Source organism: Heterodontus francisci, chromosome 7, assembly GCF_036365525.1.
Source record: "Heterodontus francisci isolate sHetFra1 chromosome 7, sHetFra1.hap1, whole genome shotgun sequence".
Lineage (NCBI taxonomy): Eukaryota > Metazoa > Chordata > Chondrichthyes > Heterodontiformes > Heterodontidae > Heterodontus > Heterodontus francisci.
In genome coordinates, this window is record NC_090377.1 from 109,206,825 (window position 1) to 109,229,738 (window position 22,914).

General features: G+C 42.4%; 1 protein-coding gene across 2 annotated transcripts in view; it reads right to left on the minus strand.

Moving 5' to 3' along the window:
* The window catches only part of vps8 (VPS8 subunit of CORVET complex), a 715,536-nt gene that overhangs the window by 193,225 nt on the left and 499,397 nt on the right, over window positions 1-22,914 (minus strand). Inside the window, exon 43 of one of the 2 annotated variants that reach the window (XM_068035875.1) lies at window positions 10,733-10,901. The exons of the other annotated variant lie outside the window; for it this stretch is intronic. Coding sequence (XP_067891976.1) covers window positions 10,733-10,901 — 169 coding nt within the window. The remainder of the gene's footprint in view (window positions 1-10,732; window positions 10,902-22,914) is intronic. 2 annotated transcript variants of the gene reach the window in all.

Sequence of the window (22,914 nt, forward strand, 5' to 3'; positions counted from 1 at the left end):
TGGCAAAATCTTTGAGGTTAAAGGTCCCAAACTCCTCCCAAACCCAGTGGGTTTGATCTCCTAGACCTTTCTCCAAGTAAATGTCCTCTTTGCTCACTTCTCTGAGCACTTTTGACCTGGATGTCCATGAATAAGGCGATTTTTTAAAAATTCATTCGTGGGATGTGGGCGTCACTGGCTAGGCCAGCATTTATTGCCCATCCCTAATTGCCCTTGAAAAGGTGGTGGTGAGCTGCCTTCTTGAACCACTGTAGTCCATGTGGTGTAGGTACACCTATAGTGCTGTTAGGAAGGGAGTTCCAAGATTTTGATCCCGCGAGAGTGCAGAAACGGTGATATAGTTCCAAGTCAGGATGGTGTGTGACTTGGAGGGGAACTTGCAGGTGGTGGTGTTCCCATGCATTTGCTGCCCTTGTCCTTCTAGGTAGTAGAGGTCGCAGGTTTGGAAGGTGCTATCAAAGTAGCCTTGGTGCCTTGCTGCAGTGCATCTTGTAGATGGTACACACTGCTGCCATTGTGCGTCGGTGCTGGAGGGAATGAATGTTTGTGGATGGGGTGCCAATCAAGCAGAATGCTTTGTCCTGGATGGTGTTGGAGCTGCACTCATCCAGGCAAGTGGAGAGTATTCCATCACACTCCTGACTTGTGCCTTGTAGATGGTGGACAGGCTTTGGGGAGTCGGGAAGTGAGTTACTCACCACAGGATTCCTGGCCTCTGACCTGCTCTTGTAGCCACGGTATTTATATGGCTACTCCAGTTCAGTTTCTAGTCAATGGTAACCCCTAGGAATTAGATAGTGGGAGTTCAGCAATAGTAATGCCATTGAATGTCAAGGGGAGATGGTTAGATTCTCGTTTGTTGGAGATGGTCATTGCCGGGCACTTGTGTGGCGCAAATGTTAGTTGCCACTTAACAGCCCAAGCCCGGATATTGTCGAGGCCTTGCTGCATTTCTGCATGGTGTCTCCTGGTGATCCTGTTGGTCCTTTTTTGCTCTGCAAACTTTCAAAACAGGTTCAATTCTTCGCAGCCTTTCGCTGTATCAGTCTTCTCCAAGAGCAGGTGTTCCCTCACTCTTCCTTCCTTGAGGCTGCCACCACTGGTTGGCTTCCTTACAGTCTGTTCTGAGGCTGCAACCGTTGGTCTCCATACGCACAGCCTGGCCTGACTTCAGAAAAGGATAAATTTATCTGGAGTCAAAAGTTAACAACCCATAGTCCTTTTCCAATATGCAAAGTCCACAAGTCTGGCTTCAGTAGAGGTACCCGGCCTTTCCATTGTTCCCAGGTGTTAGCAGCTGCCATGCACATTTACATCCTCAGAATCACTGACTCCTTGTTTATAATCTGAAAGTCCAGGAGAGTAAAACCCATTGTTCTTTAGGATTTACCTCCTACAGTCTCTGCTTTTCAAAAAAAAAAAGCCTTTGATCTGGGGCCTCTATTGCCCTGGTGACCAAGATTTCTGTCTTGTCTTTAAGCAGAGTTGATGTGAGGTCACCTGAGTTCTCTGACTCCATCTTAAACTTTAAAAAAAATGACTGTATTTTAAAATACAACCATGTTACAAAGACCAGTGCTCATAAGACCCTGAAGTGGGACTTGAACCTGAAACTTGTGACCCAAAGGCAAGAGTGCTACCCACTGAGCCACAGTTGGCACAAACTGCCCTTCACTATCCCCTCACAGCATGTTCTCCCCGACCCACCATCAAAGTCTGCTTGATATGAATACTGTACTCGGTCTTGATGTCCCACGTGCACACCATTATCTTATCTAAATAACTCTGAGCCTTACATCCTGCACACATTCAGAAAATTTGAAAATTAATTAACAGGAACCAGAAAATTCCACAAGTTGTATCAAATTGCTGAACAGCTTTTTCAAACTGTTTATGATCACCATTTCCTTCCTCACAGATGAAAATGTGCCACACTAATACCATTTATAACTAAACAGGTCACAAAATAAAAGACATTTTTCTTAGTGTTTTAAACAGTTAAAGGTATTGGGGTAATAACTGGTTAAGGTCCATTTTCTGGGGTATGTCCAGTGACATCCTGTCAACAGACACCTGATTGGGAGCTCATGACCTGCCTTGAGCCTCATTTACATGGCATGTGCAAGGTGCCTGTGTGATGATGTCTCATTGGCAGCAGCCTAAAGGTATGCCATGGAGGTAGTGATAACAAGGGAGGGACCAATCGCATATACTGTGGAAAAATGGGGCACACTCCTGCTCTTTTTGGGTCCAAAGAGATCTTTTTGAAACTTCTTATAAAAAGTATTAAAATAACCGAAGAAACCTGAGCCGAACTGTCTGAATGCGCTAGTTAGCAAGTCTTGAGCCCTTAGTATGAGCCAGATCTGCATTTTGGTAAAGACAGAAAATGTGGCATCCAGGGCCTCCTCCTGAAACAGGTGTTAGATCCTCTGTGTATACAAATAGGGGTTTTAATGTCGGTTTGAGGCCCTTTTTGTAAAATTCGGTGCCCTGAACAAATTAGCATTGGGCCTTTTGTGTTTAGGTAAAACGTGGCCTACATATGGCCAAAACCAAGGGTCAGTGTACACTTTCAACCTCTCTGACAAGAGTAATGGATTTTCCTATGACATTCACACCATTAAGTGCTACTCTGTTGATATAGGAAGTGTAAGATATTTTTATAAGCAGCAGCAAATCTTCCATGGCATTGCCCATGCTGTCGGATCATACACAGTTTTATAACTGAAGCATTATCCATGTGAAATCTTAGCCACTACCTCTGCTGCTAAGCCCAACATAACCTGCTGAGATAAAAACAAGAAATGCTGGAACCACTCAGCAGGTCTGGCAGCATCTGTGGAAAGAGAAGCAGAGTTAACGTTTCGGGTCAGTGACCCTTCATTGGAACCCGAAACGTTAACTCTGCTTCTCTTTCCACAGATGCTGCCAGACCTGCTGAGTGGTTCCAGCATTTCTTGTTTTTATTTCAGATTTCCAGCATCCGCAGTATTTTGCTTTTATAACCTGCTGAGAGTCCAGAATGCTGAGGAAGCTTTTTCTCTGGTAGAAGCATTTCAAAAATTCTCAGCGTCACCTCTTTGCCTTTTCACAAGCCACTGGAGTTGGCAGGTCTGTTATCAGGGGAGTTGAGCCTCTGATGCACCCTCGAAGGTACTGACCTCACAGCCCAGATATTCAAATAGCTGTGACCCTGCAGTTGGGGACAGCGTCTGAGCTCATCTCCATGGGTGGGTGGGAGATTCTCCCACTGTACTTCTAATAAAAGAAAGACTTGCATACATATTGCGCTTTCCATGAACACCGGATGTCTCAAAGCGCTGTGCAGGCAATGAAGTACTTTTGAAGTGTAGTTACTGTTGCAATGTAGGAAACTCAGCAGCCAATTTGCACACAGCAATCTCCCACAAACAGCAATATGATAATGACCAGATAACCTGTTTTTGTGATGTTGATTGAGGGATAAATATTGGCCAGGACACCAGGGAGAACTCCCCTGTTCTTCTTCAAAATCTTTTATATGTCCACCCAAGAAAGCAGACGGGACCTCTATTTAACATCTCATCTGAAAGACAGCACCTCCGGCAGTGCAGCACTCCCTCAGTACTGCACTGGAGTGTCAGCCTTGATTTTTGTGCTCATGGTAGAACAGGACTCAAACAATTTTGGTGTCGTTGCTTACTTAAAGAGCATACATATCTATGATTATTTGTAAAAGGTCGAGCCCTTTCTTTTCTTTACTGAGAATGGAGTAGAATAATGGTTTGTCGCTGGATTGTAATTTTCTATGACCTTTTTTATTGTTTTTTTTTATCTTTCACTATTTGCCTTCTGTAAAAAAAATCTTTATTATTAGTTAGAATTTTTTCAGCAACCTTACTTTCAATGTTTCATGAGTTCATAATTGAATTTGCTTTTGATTCTCATATTTTCCAACAGATTCCTTGCACATGTTGAAAATCTCAGCTTATTTCTATTATTATTGTTTACAGCTCTACTTGATTTCACTGGTCTAATTTGCATTATAATCGGTTTTTGGATTTATATGGTTTACTGCACCTATCTAAATCCCTAGAAAAATGATCAGGCCCCTTACCACTGGCTGCCCAGCTCTAAACTCCTCTGACAATAATAGGAACATTGCTTATCTGGTTTACAGCACAGGTAACATTGAGCTTATCAGAGATGCCTGAGCATCATTTGGTACAGATGAGGATTTTTGTGATATTGTACCATCTATGTACACCGATGGAGTCATGCACAAATCATGTGGCACGTGAAAGTGGTTGCAAGCTTTTATGTAATGTGTGCTATGCATGTATAGGGGCTAACACAGGGACAGACACATATCAAAAAATATGAAGGACAGTGCCGATTTACAACTGCCAGCCACTTGTTTCAGGAAGGCCCTTAAATGGACACGCGAATTCTGATCCAAAGCAGACAAGATCTTGTTTAAATATGCAAGTCTGGGCCCAAGGTTCTTTGTCCAATCCTGATGTGAATTTTATCTACAAAATGAGCAAAGCATGTGCTGCACGGGCACTGAATGACCTAATCAGCAGTCCTTACAGTGACTGCTGGAGGGCGCTGATTTTAAGTTTCTGGCTCGCCCGGGGCTTATTCTAGCACTTGGGGATCCATTCCCCTTCCCTCCCTAACCTGCTGTCCATCTCCATACTTTCTGCTGTCTGTAATCAGTGAGCTGCAGAAGAGCTCCTATTTGGTGCCTGCAGCTTTCTAGTAAAATTCAAATGAGGCCTGAAGTTGAAAACGGTTCTGCCTTTCTGACCACGGCCTTAGGCAGGGATGGCGAGCACACTGCCGACCTCACCTTTGTACTGGGTTAAAGCTGAAAATCCCTCAGAGAAATAAGTGGTGATGGTTTCCTCAGTTTACACTCAAAACACTTTCAGCAATTTAAATAAAAATTGTTGGTGAGCAATTGTGTTTAGTCAAGTTCCATCAAGGTTGTGATCTGGACTGTTAAGAAATTAATAAATTAATTTTTTTTTAAAAACCTGACTGAATTGTACTACAAAGATAAGGAGCACATTTTGTGGTCAGCAGTGAACGAACAGCATCACCATTCATTACACTTACAACTGCCCACAGACTTTGATTATTGTAAACCACTGTGTAAAAGCCCTCAAACAGTCAAAACAGTGTGGCATACTCTATAGCGGATCGGGACATGTGTGAGCAAGGCAAGCAACAGAATGTCTCTTAAACCAATCACAGAATGGTTATAATACAGAAGGAGGCCATTCGGCTTATCATGTCCATGCCGTCTCTCTACAAGTGCAACTCAGCTAGTCCCACTCCCTCGCCTTTACCCTGTAACCCTGCAAATCATTTTTCTTCAGATTGAAGAATCCTTACTCAACCATGCAGAGTCTAAACCAGGAAGTGCAAGTTAGAATATCTAATCCATTATAAAATCATGTACAGAAAGTGAAATAGAGGGAAAGATTGGATTCAGAGAGACACAAAGAAAAAAAAATGTTTCTCTTTAAATTTCCAGCAATAATTAAAATCTGAAGGATTGAGACTTCACACATGTAAAAGTTAATTTTCAGGGCCAAAGAGGTTGTTTGGCAGTAATTAAGGCTTATCCAGCAGTTAAAAATTCACTCACACTTGAATGGACCAGCCCTAACTTTTTCTGGCATGTTTAGTGGGTATGTAGTGGGAAAGTACCAAAGCATCAGACTCTTTGTATGTTTGAATGCGGAATCTCTCCTTGAGATACTGTTAGAGTGAAGCCTGAGGAGGATCAGAGCAAATTGGACAGCAATTTACTGATTTCTGTGTTGAGCTGCACATATGTGGATGCTGGAAGCTGCAGTTCGATTCACTACTTAATAACGTTGATAGCCTCACAGTTATTCTTACTCTGGTCAATAACCTGAAAAACAATTGTTTTGTTTTTCTCTTGCTCACAGCCAATTTAGGTCCAGTTGTATTAAAGATGTGCTGCTAAATAACTGACACGAAAAAGCTCTGATTTGCTTCTCAGTAATGAGAACAGCAGCTGCTCCAGATATAAGTACTTAACGTGGAGGAAAAACACTAATTTGTTTTGCATGGACTGCCAGCACGGATGATAGAACATGGCAAGGTGACTGAGCTTTGTCACTGTTTCAGCTTCTGAAGTTCCACTGTAACTATTCTCAGCAGTCATTTACCTGGAAAACATCGGCATATTCTTTCTGACTAACATGTTCTTCAAGGCAACCTTATGCAATTTGTCCCTGTAAGGCTGCACCTAAGAGTAAAGTGCTGCGACAAGATGAGCCTCGATGCATTAGGCAATTGGATTATTTTCAAAAGGTGTCATGAGTTCATATGACAATCGTATGCCAATCTCACACAAACCATGGTTAAAACAAAATTCAGTTGCCTGAGTTTAGATGATGACTCTTTCATATACTGTACTTAGACGCTTCTGAGGTAGTATGCTCTATTCCCAACTTTCTTACTTTATATGTGGCATTTTGCTTTCATATAGCATTGCATTTTCTGACATGCACAAAGTAGCCAAAGCACTATGACTATTCAGTTCTTCCAACCCAAAGCAAAGGCTCATGACAGCAGTATATGTTACATCTAAGCTGATTAGGGCAAGAGAGATGCAAGCGAATCTGAGTTTCAAAAGAGTGGAGCTATGAGATTAAGATTGAGAAATAGTTAAGAAGTATTTTCTCCAAAATAATCACTGGCATCACTTGCATTTTTAGTTCTGCAGTTAAAATCTTAGAATTGAAAACCTGAATCTATGCAGCAGAAAATATCTGTAGAACACCCTGCTCCTATTTCATATGCACTTATATCTGTTCGGCTTTAACTGTGCTCATAGAAAATAGCTTTGGATTGTTCTAATCTGTTCATGGATACATCTATGGCCTGGATTTCGCAGTCAGTGGTGAAGTGACGGTGCTCTCTGGTGACCTCGAAGCAAGCTGCTCACAAAGATTTAGCGATCCCTGTGGTGTGGATTTCTCCTTTTCCGAAGTTAGATTGAATTTGGCACCAAGTCAAAGGAATCTCCAGGCATCCAGCAACTGATGTCATAAAGCAGGGTAAGCAGCCAATCATATTTGAAGTATTCTCACAGGCAGCAAACCAGGAAGTAAAATGCACTGATTATTCTTTATTTTTAATCAAATTTTACAGGGAGTGAAATAAATGATTGTGACATATACATGGGATTATGGTGGAAGCTAAAATATCATTCAAGTAATTTATTTTAAAAAATATGTAGAATGTTATCATGAGAGAAATTTGACATTTCACAAATATAAAATTAGCTTCTCCAGAGCTAGAGAGGTTTTTCAGCAATAATTATGAACTTAGTATGCTGTCAAAAAGCAGTTACACCTCATTTAACAGAGCTTAACTTTTTCAAGGGCTTTTACAGTGAGACGGGCAGTGTAAATGGGCAAGTTCTCACCAGTTCATTGATTTCTAATTGATTGCAGTCTGGGGGAGGTATCAACAGTGCACCCTATGGAGAAGCATAGAATCACTGACAGAAACTTCTGGATTTCCAGTTTAACTACACACATGCGGACTCCAGAAGGTGTCGTCAGTTGCAGGGGAGTAATGACAATGAATACTGACAGTTTTGCCTTCATTACAACTGCAAAATCCAGGCCATTATTGGGCTGGATTTTCAGCCCCTGCTGGGGCCAGGATAGGAGGCAGGTGGAGCGAATAATAGCCCCGCTGCCCTGCATGCTGATTCCCAGCCCCGTCCCACCTCAGGCCCACTTTTGTAGAGGCAAGATTGGGGGCAGCAGGGCGAGCCAATCATTGTGGGCAATTAAAGGAGGCCGATTAGGATTTTCCAGTCAGCCTCCTGGTTCCCAGAGGTGGCGGGGTACGGCTGTTAAACTGCCTAGAGGACGGTACCCGGCGATAGGCCGGTGGGGTGCGGGGCATGTTCCAGGCCGGACTGGAGACCAACCCTGCCTGCCGGGTGCTGCAGTAGTCACAGACTGCTTTGTAGCGACGCTGCCACTACCATCCCCCCACCCCCCAACAATAGTGGCCTGGCTGCAAAAGTCATTTTGTAAATTAAAATTTTAAAAGTTGGTGAGAGGGCATCTACATCTTGAAGCATCCTCTCTCTTATTTACCTTCGGTTACAGTCTGCTGCTCCTGTTAAGTTGGAAGGCCTCTGATATTCTCTGATATTGGCCCTCAAGCTGCGAAAGCCCACCTGTCGTTCTTAACTGGATGATGAAACTGTCTCCAGGCCATTTAAGGAGCTGCCCCCATGAAAATCACCAACAGCACTTCCCCCCGGGGTGGGTTCAACACCTGTAAAAAGTCCTGACTTCTGTTTCCCACCCCAGAGAAAAAACCTAGGCCAATATGTCTTTTCTGTACAAGAAAATAGTTAAGGCAGTTTATATTCTGTACTGAGATCATGCTGTGGGGCGTTTTTGAGTCTTTCGTATGTTGAGCTACTGACACTCAATGCAAAACTAAAAGAGAAGGTGATATAATGTGAGGCAATGAAGGGAGACATCTGGAGGGCTGAACTCAAAAGGCTGTAACTCATTCTTCCACAACCGCATCTTATGTAGTCTTGATTTTGGCGGTGAATATGTGGGTTAGTTTCATGTTTAATAAACCTTCAAGTGTTTGACTGTGTGTTGACTCATTCTTGGCATAGACACAGGTCTGCAGCTCTTGTTTATGATGTTACAAAAGTAACTTTACTAACAGAGCCAAAATGGCTGAGCCAACTACAAGTTCAGATTCTAGGCTCGGGATGTGTCTATCCCTGAACAAGCAGAAAAGAAATGGAGATATTGCAACAGATGGGGCAGACAACAGTTCTTTTGCAGCAACCAAGTTCAGCACAGAAAGAAAGATGTCTTCTTGCAACTTTCACTTGCTTTTTGTCTCTCTTTACATTCATAACCATCCAAACCTGCACAAATGCACATTTTCCAGTTGAGACACAGGGGTAGGTGACCTCCTTATAGATCTCTGCCTCTAGCATGTATGAACTGTCTTGCTTGCAAGTGTTCATGAGACTTGTATTTGAGCTTTTCCCCACCTCTTAGCAAACAACCTAATTACACTCTGCATTTGTTCTGACCAGGAATGATGTTGGAAATGGCACACATTTCCACTTTTAGAATTCGGTATCAGCATCAAATACTTCCAGCTCAGGGTTAACATTATGTGGATGCAGAATAATATGTTATCCAAAAAGGACCTCAACACTAACCTTTCGAAAATTTCACACACTGCACCAGTATGATATTTCTATTTCTGAAATAATTAATCTTATTCCCCTTGAGTAAAATTGCCATTTTAATGCTGATTAAAATAATGGGAAGTTTTGTGCTGTGCATTAAGATAGTGGATTTGGCCCTTGGAAACGGGAATGGAGGCGGGGAGGGGCAATCAAAATGGCAGGGGTCGCTGTTCTCGATGTTGTCCAGACCCCCTGCCATTCTGTCCAGGGAGGGAAAGGCCAATTGAAACTCTTAAATGGCAAGTCAGTGGTCACTTACGGGCCTCTTCCCAGCTCCATTCCAATTTTGTGGAGGATGGAGAGGCCCGCTGCAGTGCCTCCTAGCGGGGTTGGGGAGATGGGTCCCTTCTTTGGGGCAATCCATGGCCTCCAGAGTGTCCCCTGGCAACGATGGCCACCCACACCCCCAGCAAGACCAGGCCCCCAACCCCATCGCAGGGGTCTGCATGATCTTGCTCACCTGCCCTGGAGTCTCCGACCTCTTTGGTACTGCAGGCCACCTGCAGTACTGGCAGTGGCCACCGCTCCTGGTATTGCAGAGCTGCCGGCTCTCCAATTGGCCCGCAGCTCTAGAGGCAGGAGCTCAGTCCTGAACGGAACGGCGTCCCCAGTGGCAGGCAGTTCATTAGCTGCCCAACGTGAAATTGCAACGGGGGTCTGACGGATGGCCATGGCAGGCTCTCCCCCCCCCCCCACCCGCCTTCCAGCCCACCGCCGGGATCCACGTCACTGGAATAAAATCCGTCTCTAACTGTTTAAAACAGTCTCGCAAGGGACTGCAACAGATGAACAAAAATCAGAGGAAATTTGATTTTCACTCAACTTGAGGAAGCAAAGGTGGTGCAGTAACCAACTGTGCCAGCCAGTCTCCTGAAAGGTTTTATTTAATTGATTATCCATTCAAGGTTTCTGAAACATATGACTGTGTGTTTGTTATTGAATAGCCAAACAAGTGTTGTCACTGTACAACTCTCTTAATTCAGATCAACTTACACCCCTCACCAGTGAATGGCCAGAACGTCATTCTAGGTTAAACAACTCAAAATACTTTCTTTAACACAACCCCAGTTTGGCAGGGAGATTTCACATTTCATTTTTTTAGCAAATGTTTTTGAAATATATATATATATATGAATAAATTACTCAGAACATGAAAAATGGTATTGGAACTAATATGTCAAAGCCTTATTCATAGGTTCAAACAGAGAGAACACAAGAATTGAAGATCCTTACCATTCCACTTTACTGAAATCTGAGTAACAACACTGCAACTAAATAAAATGCACCTTCAGTAAAGACTGCATGGCATGGCTCAGCGAATGATAAAGAAAACAGCAAAATACAGAAAAACAACTGATTCTGTTCATTGGTGATGTAAGCAATAGTACATCACATGGGGCACAGTTGCTGGCAGGATTAGTCAGGAACATTGCTTTCTCTATAGCACCTTACCTGTGCCAGAGAGGTACTTCTGCCCTTGTGAACTTCTGATCCCAAATCTCTGTGTCTTCCCCCTTTATTACTAGAGTTGCATTTGTAGCAGGTCCACCTTGTCTGTCCTTCAGTTCGAATCCCACAATCTTTACTTTGGAGACATTGTGAGTGGTAGATATGGCCACAGCTGAAAGTGAAAGGTACACAGATGAACAGAGCTCCTCATCGTTGACTGTGGTCAACTCAAGGATAACAGTTTGGAAAACACCAAAGCCCCAATTTTAAACCCCTGCGTCCAACAAGTATAGGGTGTGGGAAGATTAAAATATCAGTAGCGTGGCATTCACCAGATCCACCCTGTGCCCACGGCCCATGTATTTTAACAGGCAATTTACAAGCAGTGGGTGAGGCCTTCGCGCCAAGCAACCGAGAGCTTCATTTGAGATTCTGACGTCGGCAATCAGACCCCAATGCTTTTTTTTTACTTTGTGATGTGAGGTCTGCACCTGGTGCTGCCTTCATCAAGTAAACCCAATCAAGTTCAGTGAAAATTGTTAAGCTTCCTTGCAGGCTTTTTATTTATTCCTGAGATGTGGACAAAATAGAATTTTATTGCCCATCCCTGTTTGCTCAGTTAGTGATTCAATCACATAATGTGTGATTAGAGTGATATGTAGCTGCGATTGGCTGGAGGTGACAGGCTATCTTCCCTGGGACATTAATGAACCTGTTGGGTTTTTACAATAACCTTGCAGCTTTCTTATTCATGGTGTCTTGCGCTACCTGATTTATTGAATTCACAATTTGCCATGTGAGATTTGAATTCCTAATGTCTGGGTTTCTAGACCAGTGCTATAACTACTTGGCTACTGTATTCATCCAAGCACTATTCTACGGTTTGAACATTCATCTACACTAACACTCAAATGTAGCGTTGAGCGAGTGTTGCATAGTTAGAGGTGACAACCTTCGGATGCTACACTAAACCAAAGCTGTTCTGATTGCTCAAGTAGACGTTAAAGATCCCAAGATATTATTCCAGGAAGAACAGGGAGTTCTTCTGGGGATCTAGCTATCATCCCTCCACTGAAAGCTGGTTATCCATCTCATAGCTTTGTGGAATGTTGCTGGGTATAAAATTCCTACCTCTTTTACGTACATAACAACAATCACAATTCACTGTATGTAGTTTTTTGTGATGTTCCTGACAGACTGGGCAAGACGCTACACACAATGCAGGTTTGTTTTTAATGGCACTACCTCTTTTGTTCTTTGAAACCTGTTTCAAATTTTGACATTGCATCAGACATCCTAACATAGCTAACCATGAATGTCAGCTTCTGTGCTTAGGGCCCATAAGTGCCCAAATGTTATATTATAGTGCAATCAGCTTTCCTTATCCTAATGCAAACTTGCACACTTAATTACAGCTGTTACGACCAAGTGAGAAAGGTGTCTAGGGGTCTTTTACTGTCTTTACTTGGTCTTATTGTAACAGGATTTCATTTCAAACACACTGTGTTTTGAGCTCCCCCTTTGGTGAATCCTTGTTCACAGCTTTCCAATTATAAGGCAAAGAAATGAGCACAAACAGGCTTTCTTAGGTTTAAAGAAGAAAAGTGAAATTAATTAAACCTTAAATTTAAGCTTTAACACAGTTAACACCTATGGATATACACCGTGCCCATGCTAGCATGCACACGTGATACACACATGCAAATAGGGAAAGAAAAGCAAAAGAAAATTGAGAGGTTTGAGGCAATATCAGACGAGTTTACTGTGCTTCGAGCTCACTGTAGTCCTTTTGTAAGTGGTCTTACTTTTCGTTGGGGCCCAGTTTTCTTCTTAAACCTTGTTCACTGCAGGAGACTTTTCTCTCTTGGGATTCATGTGTCTTCAATGGTTTCTGAAGCTGGTGAGAGCGAGATGAGAGCAGACAGGAGAGAAGTGTTCTCAGTCCAGGAGAAAACAGCTTCCTGAGTTCAAATTCAAAAAACTCCAACAGTCAGTTAGTCATGTGACCCAAACCAGTCTGACCACTCTGTGTATTCGGCCATCTTAGCAGTTAACCTGGAATGCTAGCCTTTCCACCTTCAGCGTCTGGTAATCAAAAGTCCATTGTGGATTAAATTGGAGCAGGGAATAGCCCCTTTGTCCTTTGAAACACTCTGTTGATATGCTAATGTCTCTCTCCAGCCAAAGTCTCCAATTGTTTTTCAAAACAAGTTCTTTCTTCACCAACAGTCCAAAATCAATGTTCATATGGTGAAATTAATTTTCCTCATTCTTGGCAGGTGGGGGGCTTGCCTGACATAGCATTATGTGAAACCCAATTCTTTGCTCCAGTCCTATGTGCCTGCCCAGTGCTTGGGGCAGTGAAAGCCTTTGCACAAAGCTCAATAGTGCTGTAAACTGTGTTTAAATTAGTTGGGCTACACATAATGCAACTAGAGTGCCTGAGCCACTTCTCAGTTACTGAGTGTCAACAGGACTGAAAAGGAGGTTCAGGAAAGAACACTTTTTTTTGCCTGTTTGGATTTAAATTTCCTTAGAGGCTCCCAGAATACATCGGGGCCCCTGCTCCACTTCTGTACCCTGACCTCACCAGGCCAAAACCTTCACACAACCACTGGTATCCTTCCCCCCAGCTCCTATGCCAGAGAAGAATGCCAATGCTCTCACCTGGCTACTGGCCCTTGCAACTCCCACACCATCTCCTCCCCATGCGCATCATGCACTCTGTGCTAGAGGACCAGAAAAACACAGCAATTAGCTAATCCTGCCGCACAACTGGTGCTCAAGTTGGGATTCGGTGGCTCTGAGCTGGGACAGCATTATTGGCCCCTTCCATCTCATACTTGAGCCAAGAATGTTTGCACTCAGACATCATCACCGATAACCTCCATAAACAGAGTTCTGACAGTGTGAAATACCTTGGTCAAATCCTGATAATAAAGTTGTGCACTCCATCTAAATTCCAATCTTTTTGCCTCTGGATGTGTCAGAAAGCACTGCTATGTGTGTCAGAAGATAATCATTAAAGTTCACTTTTGTTTTAATGGAATGAAATCATACAGCTAACATAGAAAGGGCAGCAATGATTCAAGACAGCTTCATAAGCAAGGCTGAGCAGTCAATTCATGAGTGACTAATCTGAGAATCTCCCTGCTGACTATGCATTTACACCATGACCCTATTAAGGGACAATTTTACAAATCCTTTGCCCATGGTGAAATACCTGGTCTGCTGAGAGTGTGGATCAGAAAATCACAAGCGAGGACTCCAAATATCTATCCTTTTATTCTAACTTTTTGATTTTTATGAAACCAAAACCTAGCAATTCCTGTTAACGATAAAAGTGCATGAATGCAAATCAAATCTGTATGACATTCCTTCCCCTACTGCTTTACTGGAGGTATTAACCCATTTAATATAGACCAGCTATATCTGTTAAAATATTAGATAGAGGAATGTGAAACATGTGAAGCAATCATCCATTTCTATCCAAACTCAGCAGCGTGAAGGGACCTTTCATTTCTCCTCTCAATACCCTTGGACAAGAGCTGTGAGATGTCATCCACTCCCATATCTTTCACAAGGATGACTGACCAATAATTTCCCTCCTACTCTGTGGGCAAACTCTTAACAGTCTGACTGGCATAGAAAGTTACTGCATGGTCAGTGAGAATAGTCCAACCACTCACTAGTGCTACCAAACTCATATGCTGTGTCACAATGAACCTCAGCTCAAATTCTATGGTTATCAAGGACATGAGGATTTTAAGAAAAAATGTTTGTTAGTGCCATAATAGGTGAAAACAAACCATAGGGACCAAAGGCAATAATGAAAATGGCACAATGGCTTGTGAATGGAACTTTAAAATGAGGAAGGTGAGTGACATCTGTATGTTACTGACTTTGCAATGAATATTTGAAATCAATCTTTACATTTTCAAAATTACATCCTCGGTTATTTTCGATGAGTTGTCCACAAATGCTTGTTATTTCCATAATGTGATATCATAGGAGCAAGAACAGGCCACGAGGTAAAACCATGGTTTCAGCAGGTTAACAGTTAAAGCACCAAACAATAGGAAGAGCAACATGGGCCCCTTGCAGGCAGGCAACGCACAATTTATAACCCACTCGCAAGTTAGATGTCAGACACATTTCAGAACTGAAATGACAGTTCAGAACACATCTGAATATTATTGGCAAATCATTCAACGGGAAAAAAATCTAAATTTAAAAAACTCATCTTCCACTTTGATCACAGTATTTCTTAAAATTCAACATATTACCTAAAGGTATTGAAAAAGCTCAGGGGCTGCTGCAGATTCCAAGTAGGAGAGGACAGCTAGGTACTTTGAGTACCCAGTATTCTACTTAGTCATGACTGCTTTCTAGAAGAGAACACACTCATCTTGTCTTGGTCTGGCCTCACTATCCTCCCTTCATATAGTAATCATCTCTATTCTACTTTGGTAATTTGATATGCCATGACAAAATAGGTACTCCTGCCCACATCTGATGTTCTTCATTATTATTTAACATGTGTAATTATTGGACCCACACAAGTCAGCACGCCTCCAGTTCTGTACTTCTCTGCTGACTAATAATTGAGACATTGGTTGTTTTTTTTGAACGTTTATGCAGAATCTGTTAGAAATGTTATATTATCTTGTGTGAATTCCAGGAATAAGCCTGATGGACTTTTAGGGAAGAACAGCAAATCACAGCCAAGAATGTTACACATTCTTTATTACAAGTCAGGATCTGCCTGGATGTTATACACAGCTAACATTACAATATCTTCAACCACTCAAACCCTTTGGCAACAGTTCTGCAATGATGGGTCTGCAACAGACGCACTTTATGTACAATTCAAATCTTGTGTGAATCGAAGGGGAAACTGCTGAAAATAAGGATTCACCTGCACAAAGAGTTACTGCAGCGATTAACTTTTCTGTAGAGTAGGAATTAAAAATGCATATATTTATATTCCTTCCCTAAAGCTGCAATCTGCTAATTGAAAGCAGCAGCCAGTGCCAATTACCCAGAGTACAATATCATCAACTGCACCTTTAGTCCTCTAATTCTCTCTCATATAGACATGCACATACACACACCAGGGAGGCAATGTACACAGAATAACTGAAGTTTGCTAGAAGAGTTGCAGGCATTGAAGCAACTTTCTGGGCCAATATTTTACTTAGCAGAAGTGCTGCAGTTATTTTATAATTTAAAACAAAACTACAGAACTATAGTAAAAAGCCTGGTTTTGGTACATTAACAGTGGGAGTGGTGTGCTGCAGCACATCTCACTAACACAAATGTTCTTGCCAGAATTTTTCGGCTTTCGCTTATTAAATATTCATGTTATACTCAAACACACATATCTGGCTGTCTGCGGGAGCTCACATCCACTAAGTAAAAGATTTAAAGCACTGCTGCAGTGGTTCAAAGGGCTGTAGCAATGTAGCAAATTTTTTTTTTTTTGCTGGCAGACTGCACTCATGGTATGTGTAATTAATTTTCAGAGAATGATAAAATATAGAAACTCAAAGCAATAAATACACGACTTAAATTCTCATTTAATATGAACAAAAATAAATTATGGAAAGGTGATTACATTTGTCCCATTTCTCACCAAGCCGTTGAGGTGCTGCTACATGCAGTGAGACAAAGGAGGGTTGCTCTAATTGGCACTCAAGGACAACCCCCCCAAAGAAAAATCACTTGAACCACCTGAGCGAGCAACAGCCAACACAGTAATTCACTTTCCTCAACACGCAGAGCTGCAAATATGAAAGATGATGGCCACCTAAGAAAATAGCGTCAAAGTAATGCCAACCGCTAGTTACTATTAATGTCAACCACTAGTTTCTTATAGCAAGTATATATCCCACGTTTGTTTGTTTGTCTGTCCTTCAAAATATCATCCCATTTTCTGCAATGAAGTAAGAATTGCTTTTGTATCACACCGTTCACAACCTCAGGATGTCCCAAAGTGCGTAACAGCCACTTTTTGAAATATATTCACTGGTGTAACGTAGGGCAATTCACAGCAGCCAATTTGCACACAGCAAACTCCCACAAACAGCAATGTGATTATGACCAGATAATCTGTTTATGCTTTGTTGGTTGAGGGATAAATATAGGCCAGGACAATGGGGAGAACTCCTCTGCTCTTCTTCAAAAAAAAGTGCTGTGGGATCTTTTACACCCACCTGAGAGGGCAAATGGGTTTAATGTCTCTGCAGAAAGATGGCTCCTCCAACAGTGCAGCACTCCCTCAGCGCTCTGGGAGTATCAGCCTAGACTTTTGTGCTCAAGTCTCTGGAATGAGACCAGCACCCACAACCTTCTGACTCAAAGGTGAGAGCAATTTCTGTTAGGAATGAGCTTCCACAGACTGAACAGTGGATCCTGGATAGACTAGGTTGAGGATTTTGATTTTTCAGGGAGACTTTCTTAGCTGGCATTTACAATTAGAATCAGCAATGTGACGAGTCTCATATAATAAAAGCAAAATACTGCGGATGCTGGAAATCTGAAATAAAAACAAGAAATGCTGGAAATACTCAGCAGGTCTGGCAGCATCTGTGGAAAGAGAAGCAGAGTTAACGTTTCGGGTCAGTGACCCTTCTTCGGAACTGACAAATATTAAAAATGTCACAGGTTATAAGCAAGTGAGGTGGGGGTGGGGCAAGAGATAACAAAGGAGAAGGTATAGATTGGACAAGGCCACATAGCTGACCAAAAGGTCATGGAGCAAAGGCAAACAATATGTTAATGGTGTGTTGAAAGACAAAGCATTAGTACAGAAAAGGTGTTAACGGACTGAATATTGAACAGCAGCACGTGCAAACATGAAAAAAACAGTGGGTAAGCAAACTGAACAAACTAAGATGAAATGAAATAAATGCAATAAAAAGGTTGTAAAAAAGAAAAAAAGAAAAAACAACTAAAAATGAAAGTAAAATGGGGGGCTGTCATGCTCTGAAATGATTGAACTCAATGTTCAGTCCGGTAGGCTGTAGTGTGCCTAATTGGTAGATGAGATGCTGTTCCTCGAGCTTGCGTTGATGTTCACTGGAACACTGCAACAATCCCAGGACAGAGATGTGAGCATGAGAGCAGGGGGGAGTGTTGAAATGGCAAGCAACCGGAAGCTCAGGGTCCTGCTTGCGGACTGAGCGGAGGTGTTCCGCAAAGCGGTCACCCAGTCTGCGCTTGGTCTCCCCAATGTAGAGGAGACCACATTGTGAGCAGCGAATACAGTACACTACATTAAAAGAAGTACAAGTAAATCGCTGCTTCACCTGAAAGGAGTGTTTGGGGCCTGGGATCGACGCATCTGCTCTGATGATGCTACCTTCCATGGCGGTGCTTCTGGTATGACCTCCTTTATCCTCAACCGAGGAATCCCCCCCCCACTGTTGTTGACAGGGCCCTCAACCGTGTCCGGCCCATTTCCCGTACCTCTGCCCTCAACCCTTCCCCTCCCTCCCAGAACCGTGACAGGGTTCCCCTTGTCCTCACTTTCCACCCCATCAGCCTCCATATCCAAAGGATCATCCTCCGCCATTTCCGCCACCTCCAGCGTGATGCTACTACCAAACGCATCTTCCCCTCCCTTCCCCTGTCAGCATTCCGAAGGGATCGTTCCCTCCGCGACACCGTGGCCCACTCCTTCATTACCCCCACCATCTCGTCCCCGTCCCATGGCACCTTCCCCTGCAATCGCAGGAGGTGTAATACCTGCCCATTTACCTCCTCTCCCCTCACTATCCCAGGCCCCAAACACTCCTTTCAGGTGAAGCAGCGATTTACTTGTACTTCTTTTAATGTAGTATACTGTATTCGCTGCTCACAGTGTGGTCTCCTCTACATTGGGGAAACCAAACGCAGACTGGGTGACCGCTTTGCGGAACACCTCCGCTCAGTCCGCAAGCAGGACCCTGAGCTTCCGGTTGCTTGCCATTTCAACACTCCCCCCTGCTCTCATGCTCACATCTCTGTCCTGGGATTGCTGCAGTGTTCCAGTGAACATCAACGCAAGCTCGAGGAACAGCATCTCATCTACCAATTAGGCACACTACAGCCTACCGGACTGAACATTGAGTTCAATCATTTCAGAGCATGACAGCCCCCCATTTTACTTTTATTTTTAGTTGTTTTTTCTTTTCTTCTTTTTTACAACCTTTTTTTTGCATTTATTTCATTTCATCTTAGTTTGTTCAGTTTGCTTACCCACTGTTTTTTTTCATGTTTGCACTTGCTGCTGTTCAATATTCAGTCCGTTAACACCTTTTCGGTATTAATGCTTTGTCTTTCAACACACCATTAACATATTGTTTGCCTTTGCTCCATGACCTTTTGGTCAGCTATGTGGTCTTGTCCAATCTATACCTTCTCCTTTGTTATCTTTTGCCCCACCCCCACCTCACTTGCTTATAACCTGTGACATTTTTAATATTTGTCAGTTCCGAAGAAGGGTCACTGACCCGAAACGTTAACTCTGCTTCTCTTTCCACAGATGCTGCCAGACCTGCTGAGTGGTTCCAGGATTTCTTGTTTTTATGACGAGTCTCATAATTGGAGATGCCTTCATGGATGATTTTCGCCTTGCTTTCTTATCTCAAGCAAGTTGTTTTGCATTGCTTGAAAGTTGCTTTTAAGCGGTCTTTATTATCTGTTTTGCTTCCACCACATGGTATCCATATTCAAAGTGTGACAAAGCAGATTCAGGCAACGACGGGCACATTCCATTCTACGTACAATACGAAACAAGACAGGAAAGAATAACTGCTCTATCAAGTTGATCCCATTCTGGTAACTTCTGCATTTCATTATTCCACCCTCATCCAATCCCCCCTCAACATGCAGCCACACATTCTCCATTTGGGAGAGGCCAAAGACAGAAAAATAAATGTTAAGTCAGTTGAGAAAAAAAACATTTCTGATCCTTAAAAGCAACCAAGCAAGCTCTAGGTGTTCACAGCGACAGGGTAGCACAATCCCCAGTGACTGACCAACTTTATACATGTAGACATGCTTGCCATGCGCAGGAGCATATCCCTCTCACAACTTACACTCACTGCATGTGCTGACAAGATACAGACATATGAAAATGACAGACAAGAAAAGATCCAAAGGTCCATCTAACCTGTCTCATATAATTATACCTCGAGCATCAAGATACAGATACACTCCACTTGCCCAGATCCCTGGAATGTTCCAGAGAGGCCCAGAACTCTGGAATGTCTCAGGGAAGGCCCAGAGCCCTGGAATGTCCCGTTAGAGGCAAAATAAACAGATTAAATACCTAGAGCAACTAAGAAAAAAGTCTGTAAAATACCTCCCAAACCCCTTTATGTGATTGAAATTAGTCCAGGAAATTACACAGATCCTGATTTATACCATGTGAGCAGACTAAGAGTGGCCGTAGAATTCTAACTGAAGCCTAACCAAGGTCAAGGACAAAATGGTATGCTTTGTTTTACAGTGAACCTTGTTTGCTTTAGTTTTAGCTTCACAGCAGCGATGATCCTTTGGACAGTGGTGCAATGAGACACTCAGATCTCCTTATTTCACCACTAGCTTAAATTCTGTTCCATGAAGGATGTAAGTATATTCAGCATTTGATCTTCTCATGTTTATAACACTACACTTCTCTAAGTTAAACATCATTTGCAAAAGACAGGTCCATTCTTCCAACACATCAAAATCTACTTGCACGTTCTACCTCCATAAATTTAAGGTCATCCAAAACTCTGCTGCCCGTGTCTTAACTTGCACCAAGTCGCGTTCGCCCATCACCCACGTACTCATGAGCTATCGTACCTCCAGGTTAAACAATGCTTCTATTTAAAAATTCTCATCCTTGTTCTCAAATCCCTACATGGCCTTACCCCTCCCTATCTCTGTAATCTCCTCTCGGACCACACCCCTCCGAGATATCTGCACTCCTCTAATTATGGCCTCTTAATCGCTCCACCAATGGTGGCTGTGCCTTCAGCTACATGGGACCTAAGCTCAGGAATTCCCTCCCTAAACCTCTCCATTTCTCTTTCCTCCTTAAAACCTACCTCTTTGACAAAGCTTTTGGCCATCTTCCTTAATATCTCCTCACGTGGCTTTCTCCTGTGAAGCCCCTTGGGATGTTTAATTACGTTAAAGGCACTATATAAATGCAAGTTGTTGTCGACGAGCATGCTGTACAGTTATAATATTCTTTCATAGTGTCACCTCCATACAATCTGAACTTATGAGCTAGAAAATGAACTCGTAGTAAACCTGAAATGGACACTTGTAAACAAAATGAAGAGGTCAGGTGACCTTTCTTTTCCTGCCAATGCACAGAACTATAAGAACCCTGAGCTAATATTCATGTCTGGACAAGTCTTGAAGAAGTCATTAAAATACAAATGACCTTTCTGGACACATCCCTGAGAAATTATTAAAATGCAAACAACCCACTGTGGTAATGGCTGCTTCCCTCCAACTGATTGGGCTAACAATATTGTTTCAGACTTTTTGACTCCAATCTCAAATTCAAAAAAAGAGTGTGAAAGGCACTGCTTTATCAACGTGAGATGAGGATGAATGACACCCGGAATTCATTCTCGAACAATGGCCTCAACATCAGAAACAATTTATGAGGACAGTGGAAAGAGAAACTATGGTCACATGACAGAAACTAGGTTTCTGATAAGGAGATTTAATAAAGGTATATTCTGGGAAAAGGAGATCCATCTACGCCATCGAAGAGGAAGGACCCTGCCTAAGATTCCCAGCTTTGAACTACATGCAGGCAGAGACGGGAGTTGGCCTTGAACTCCTTACCTGAGAAATCGTACCCAAACTTCACCATTGACCTTTGGCTGGAATATAACAAGGGCAGTCCACAACAGCATATCTGTCTTTCTGAACCTCCCAAGTCTTTCTTCAGTGAACAATGGAAAAGATTACAGCCCTGCACCATTTCAAGTCTTCACCCCAGGGAAAAGCAAGTTTAACAGAGAATTCTTTACAAATCATCAGACCTAATGCACGTCATCTTCTTAATCTCTATCTTTTCTTCAGTGTGTGTGTACCTGTATGAGTGAGAGAGTGTGTGTTTCATAGATTTTGGGTTTTGTATAATAAACATTTATCTTTCTTTTAAACTTATGAGAAAACCTGTCATCTGTCTGTTCATGATAATTAAAGTACTCAGGGGTTAAAAAAAAAACCTTTAAAAAAATACCACCTTTGGTCAGTCGAGTGTGCGGGGGGTGGGGGCAGGAATCATCCCTATCATCTTTAACCTGTTCATAACAGATTGAGGGCTCGTTGTCTGGGATCTGAAACATTAGATTAAACAAGTGATTGGACATGGGAGGTAAATTGATCGCTCAAATTGTAGAAACGTAAAAGCAGGTTTTCTTGTCTTTTGACAGTGATAAACTTAAGACATGGCTGTGGTCGATGCCAAAGTGTTTGTAGAACAGGAAGTGTTATCTTGGGGTTTATTAAATCCATTAAATTTTGAGGAACTAAAAGCTGCAGCTAACCAGGTGGGAGTAATTTTAAGGCCGAAAGCAAGAAAGCCCGAACTACTTAAAACTCTAGCTAATCATTTTAACATTGACTCAGATACAGAAGAAACAGGCATAGAACCTGAGACTGACAAAATTGTATTACCTAGAATTCAAATGGAAAAAGAACTTGCCATGCAAAAACTGGAATTAGAGTTTCAAAGGGAAAAAGAACGACAAAAGAGAGAAATACAAAGGGAGAGAGAAGCAAAGCACTTTGAGTTAGATAAGGAACGACTGAAATTACAAAGTGAGGGTACTTCCAGCATTTCAACTACTGACCCCAATTTGGAGCAAAGCGTTGATCACCTGATACTCTCACGATTAGTGCCAAAATTTAATGAGAATGAGGTCAAATCATTTTTCCTGTCTTTTGAGAAAATTGCTCACAGGTTAAAGTGGCCAAAAGAATCTTAGACCCTCCATTTACAATTAGTGGGAAGAGCCCGTGAGGCTTACCCCATGCTACCACAGGAAAGCTCTTCAGATTAAACACTATGAGTTAGTCCGTGAAGCATGCAGACAAAAATTCAGGAATACTCCAAATAGGCCGGCCCAAACCTTTAATGAATTTGAGCGAGTTAAATACATGGCTTTTGATCACTGGATGATCTT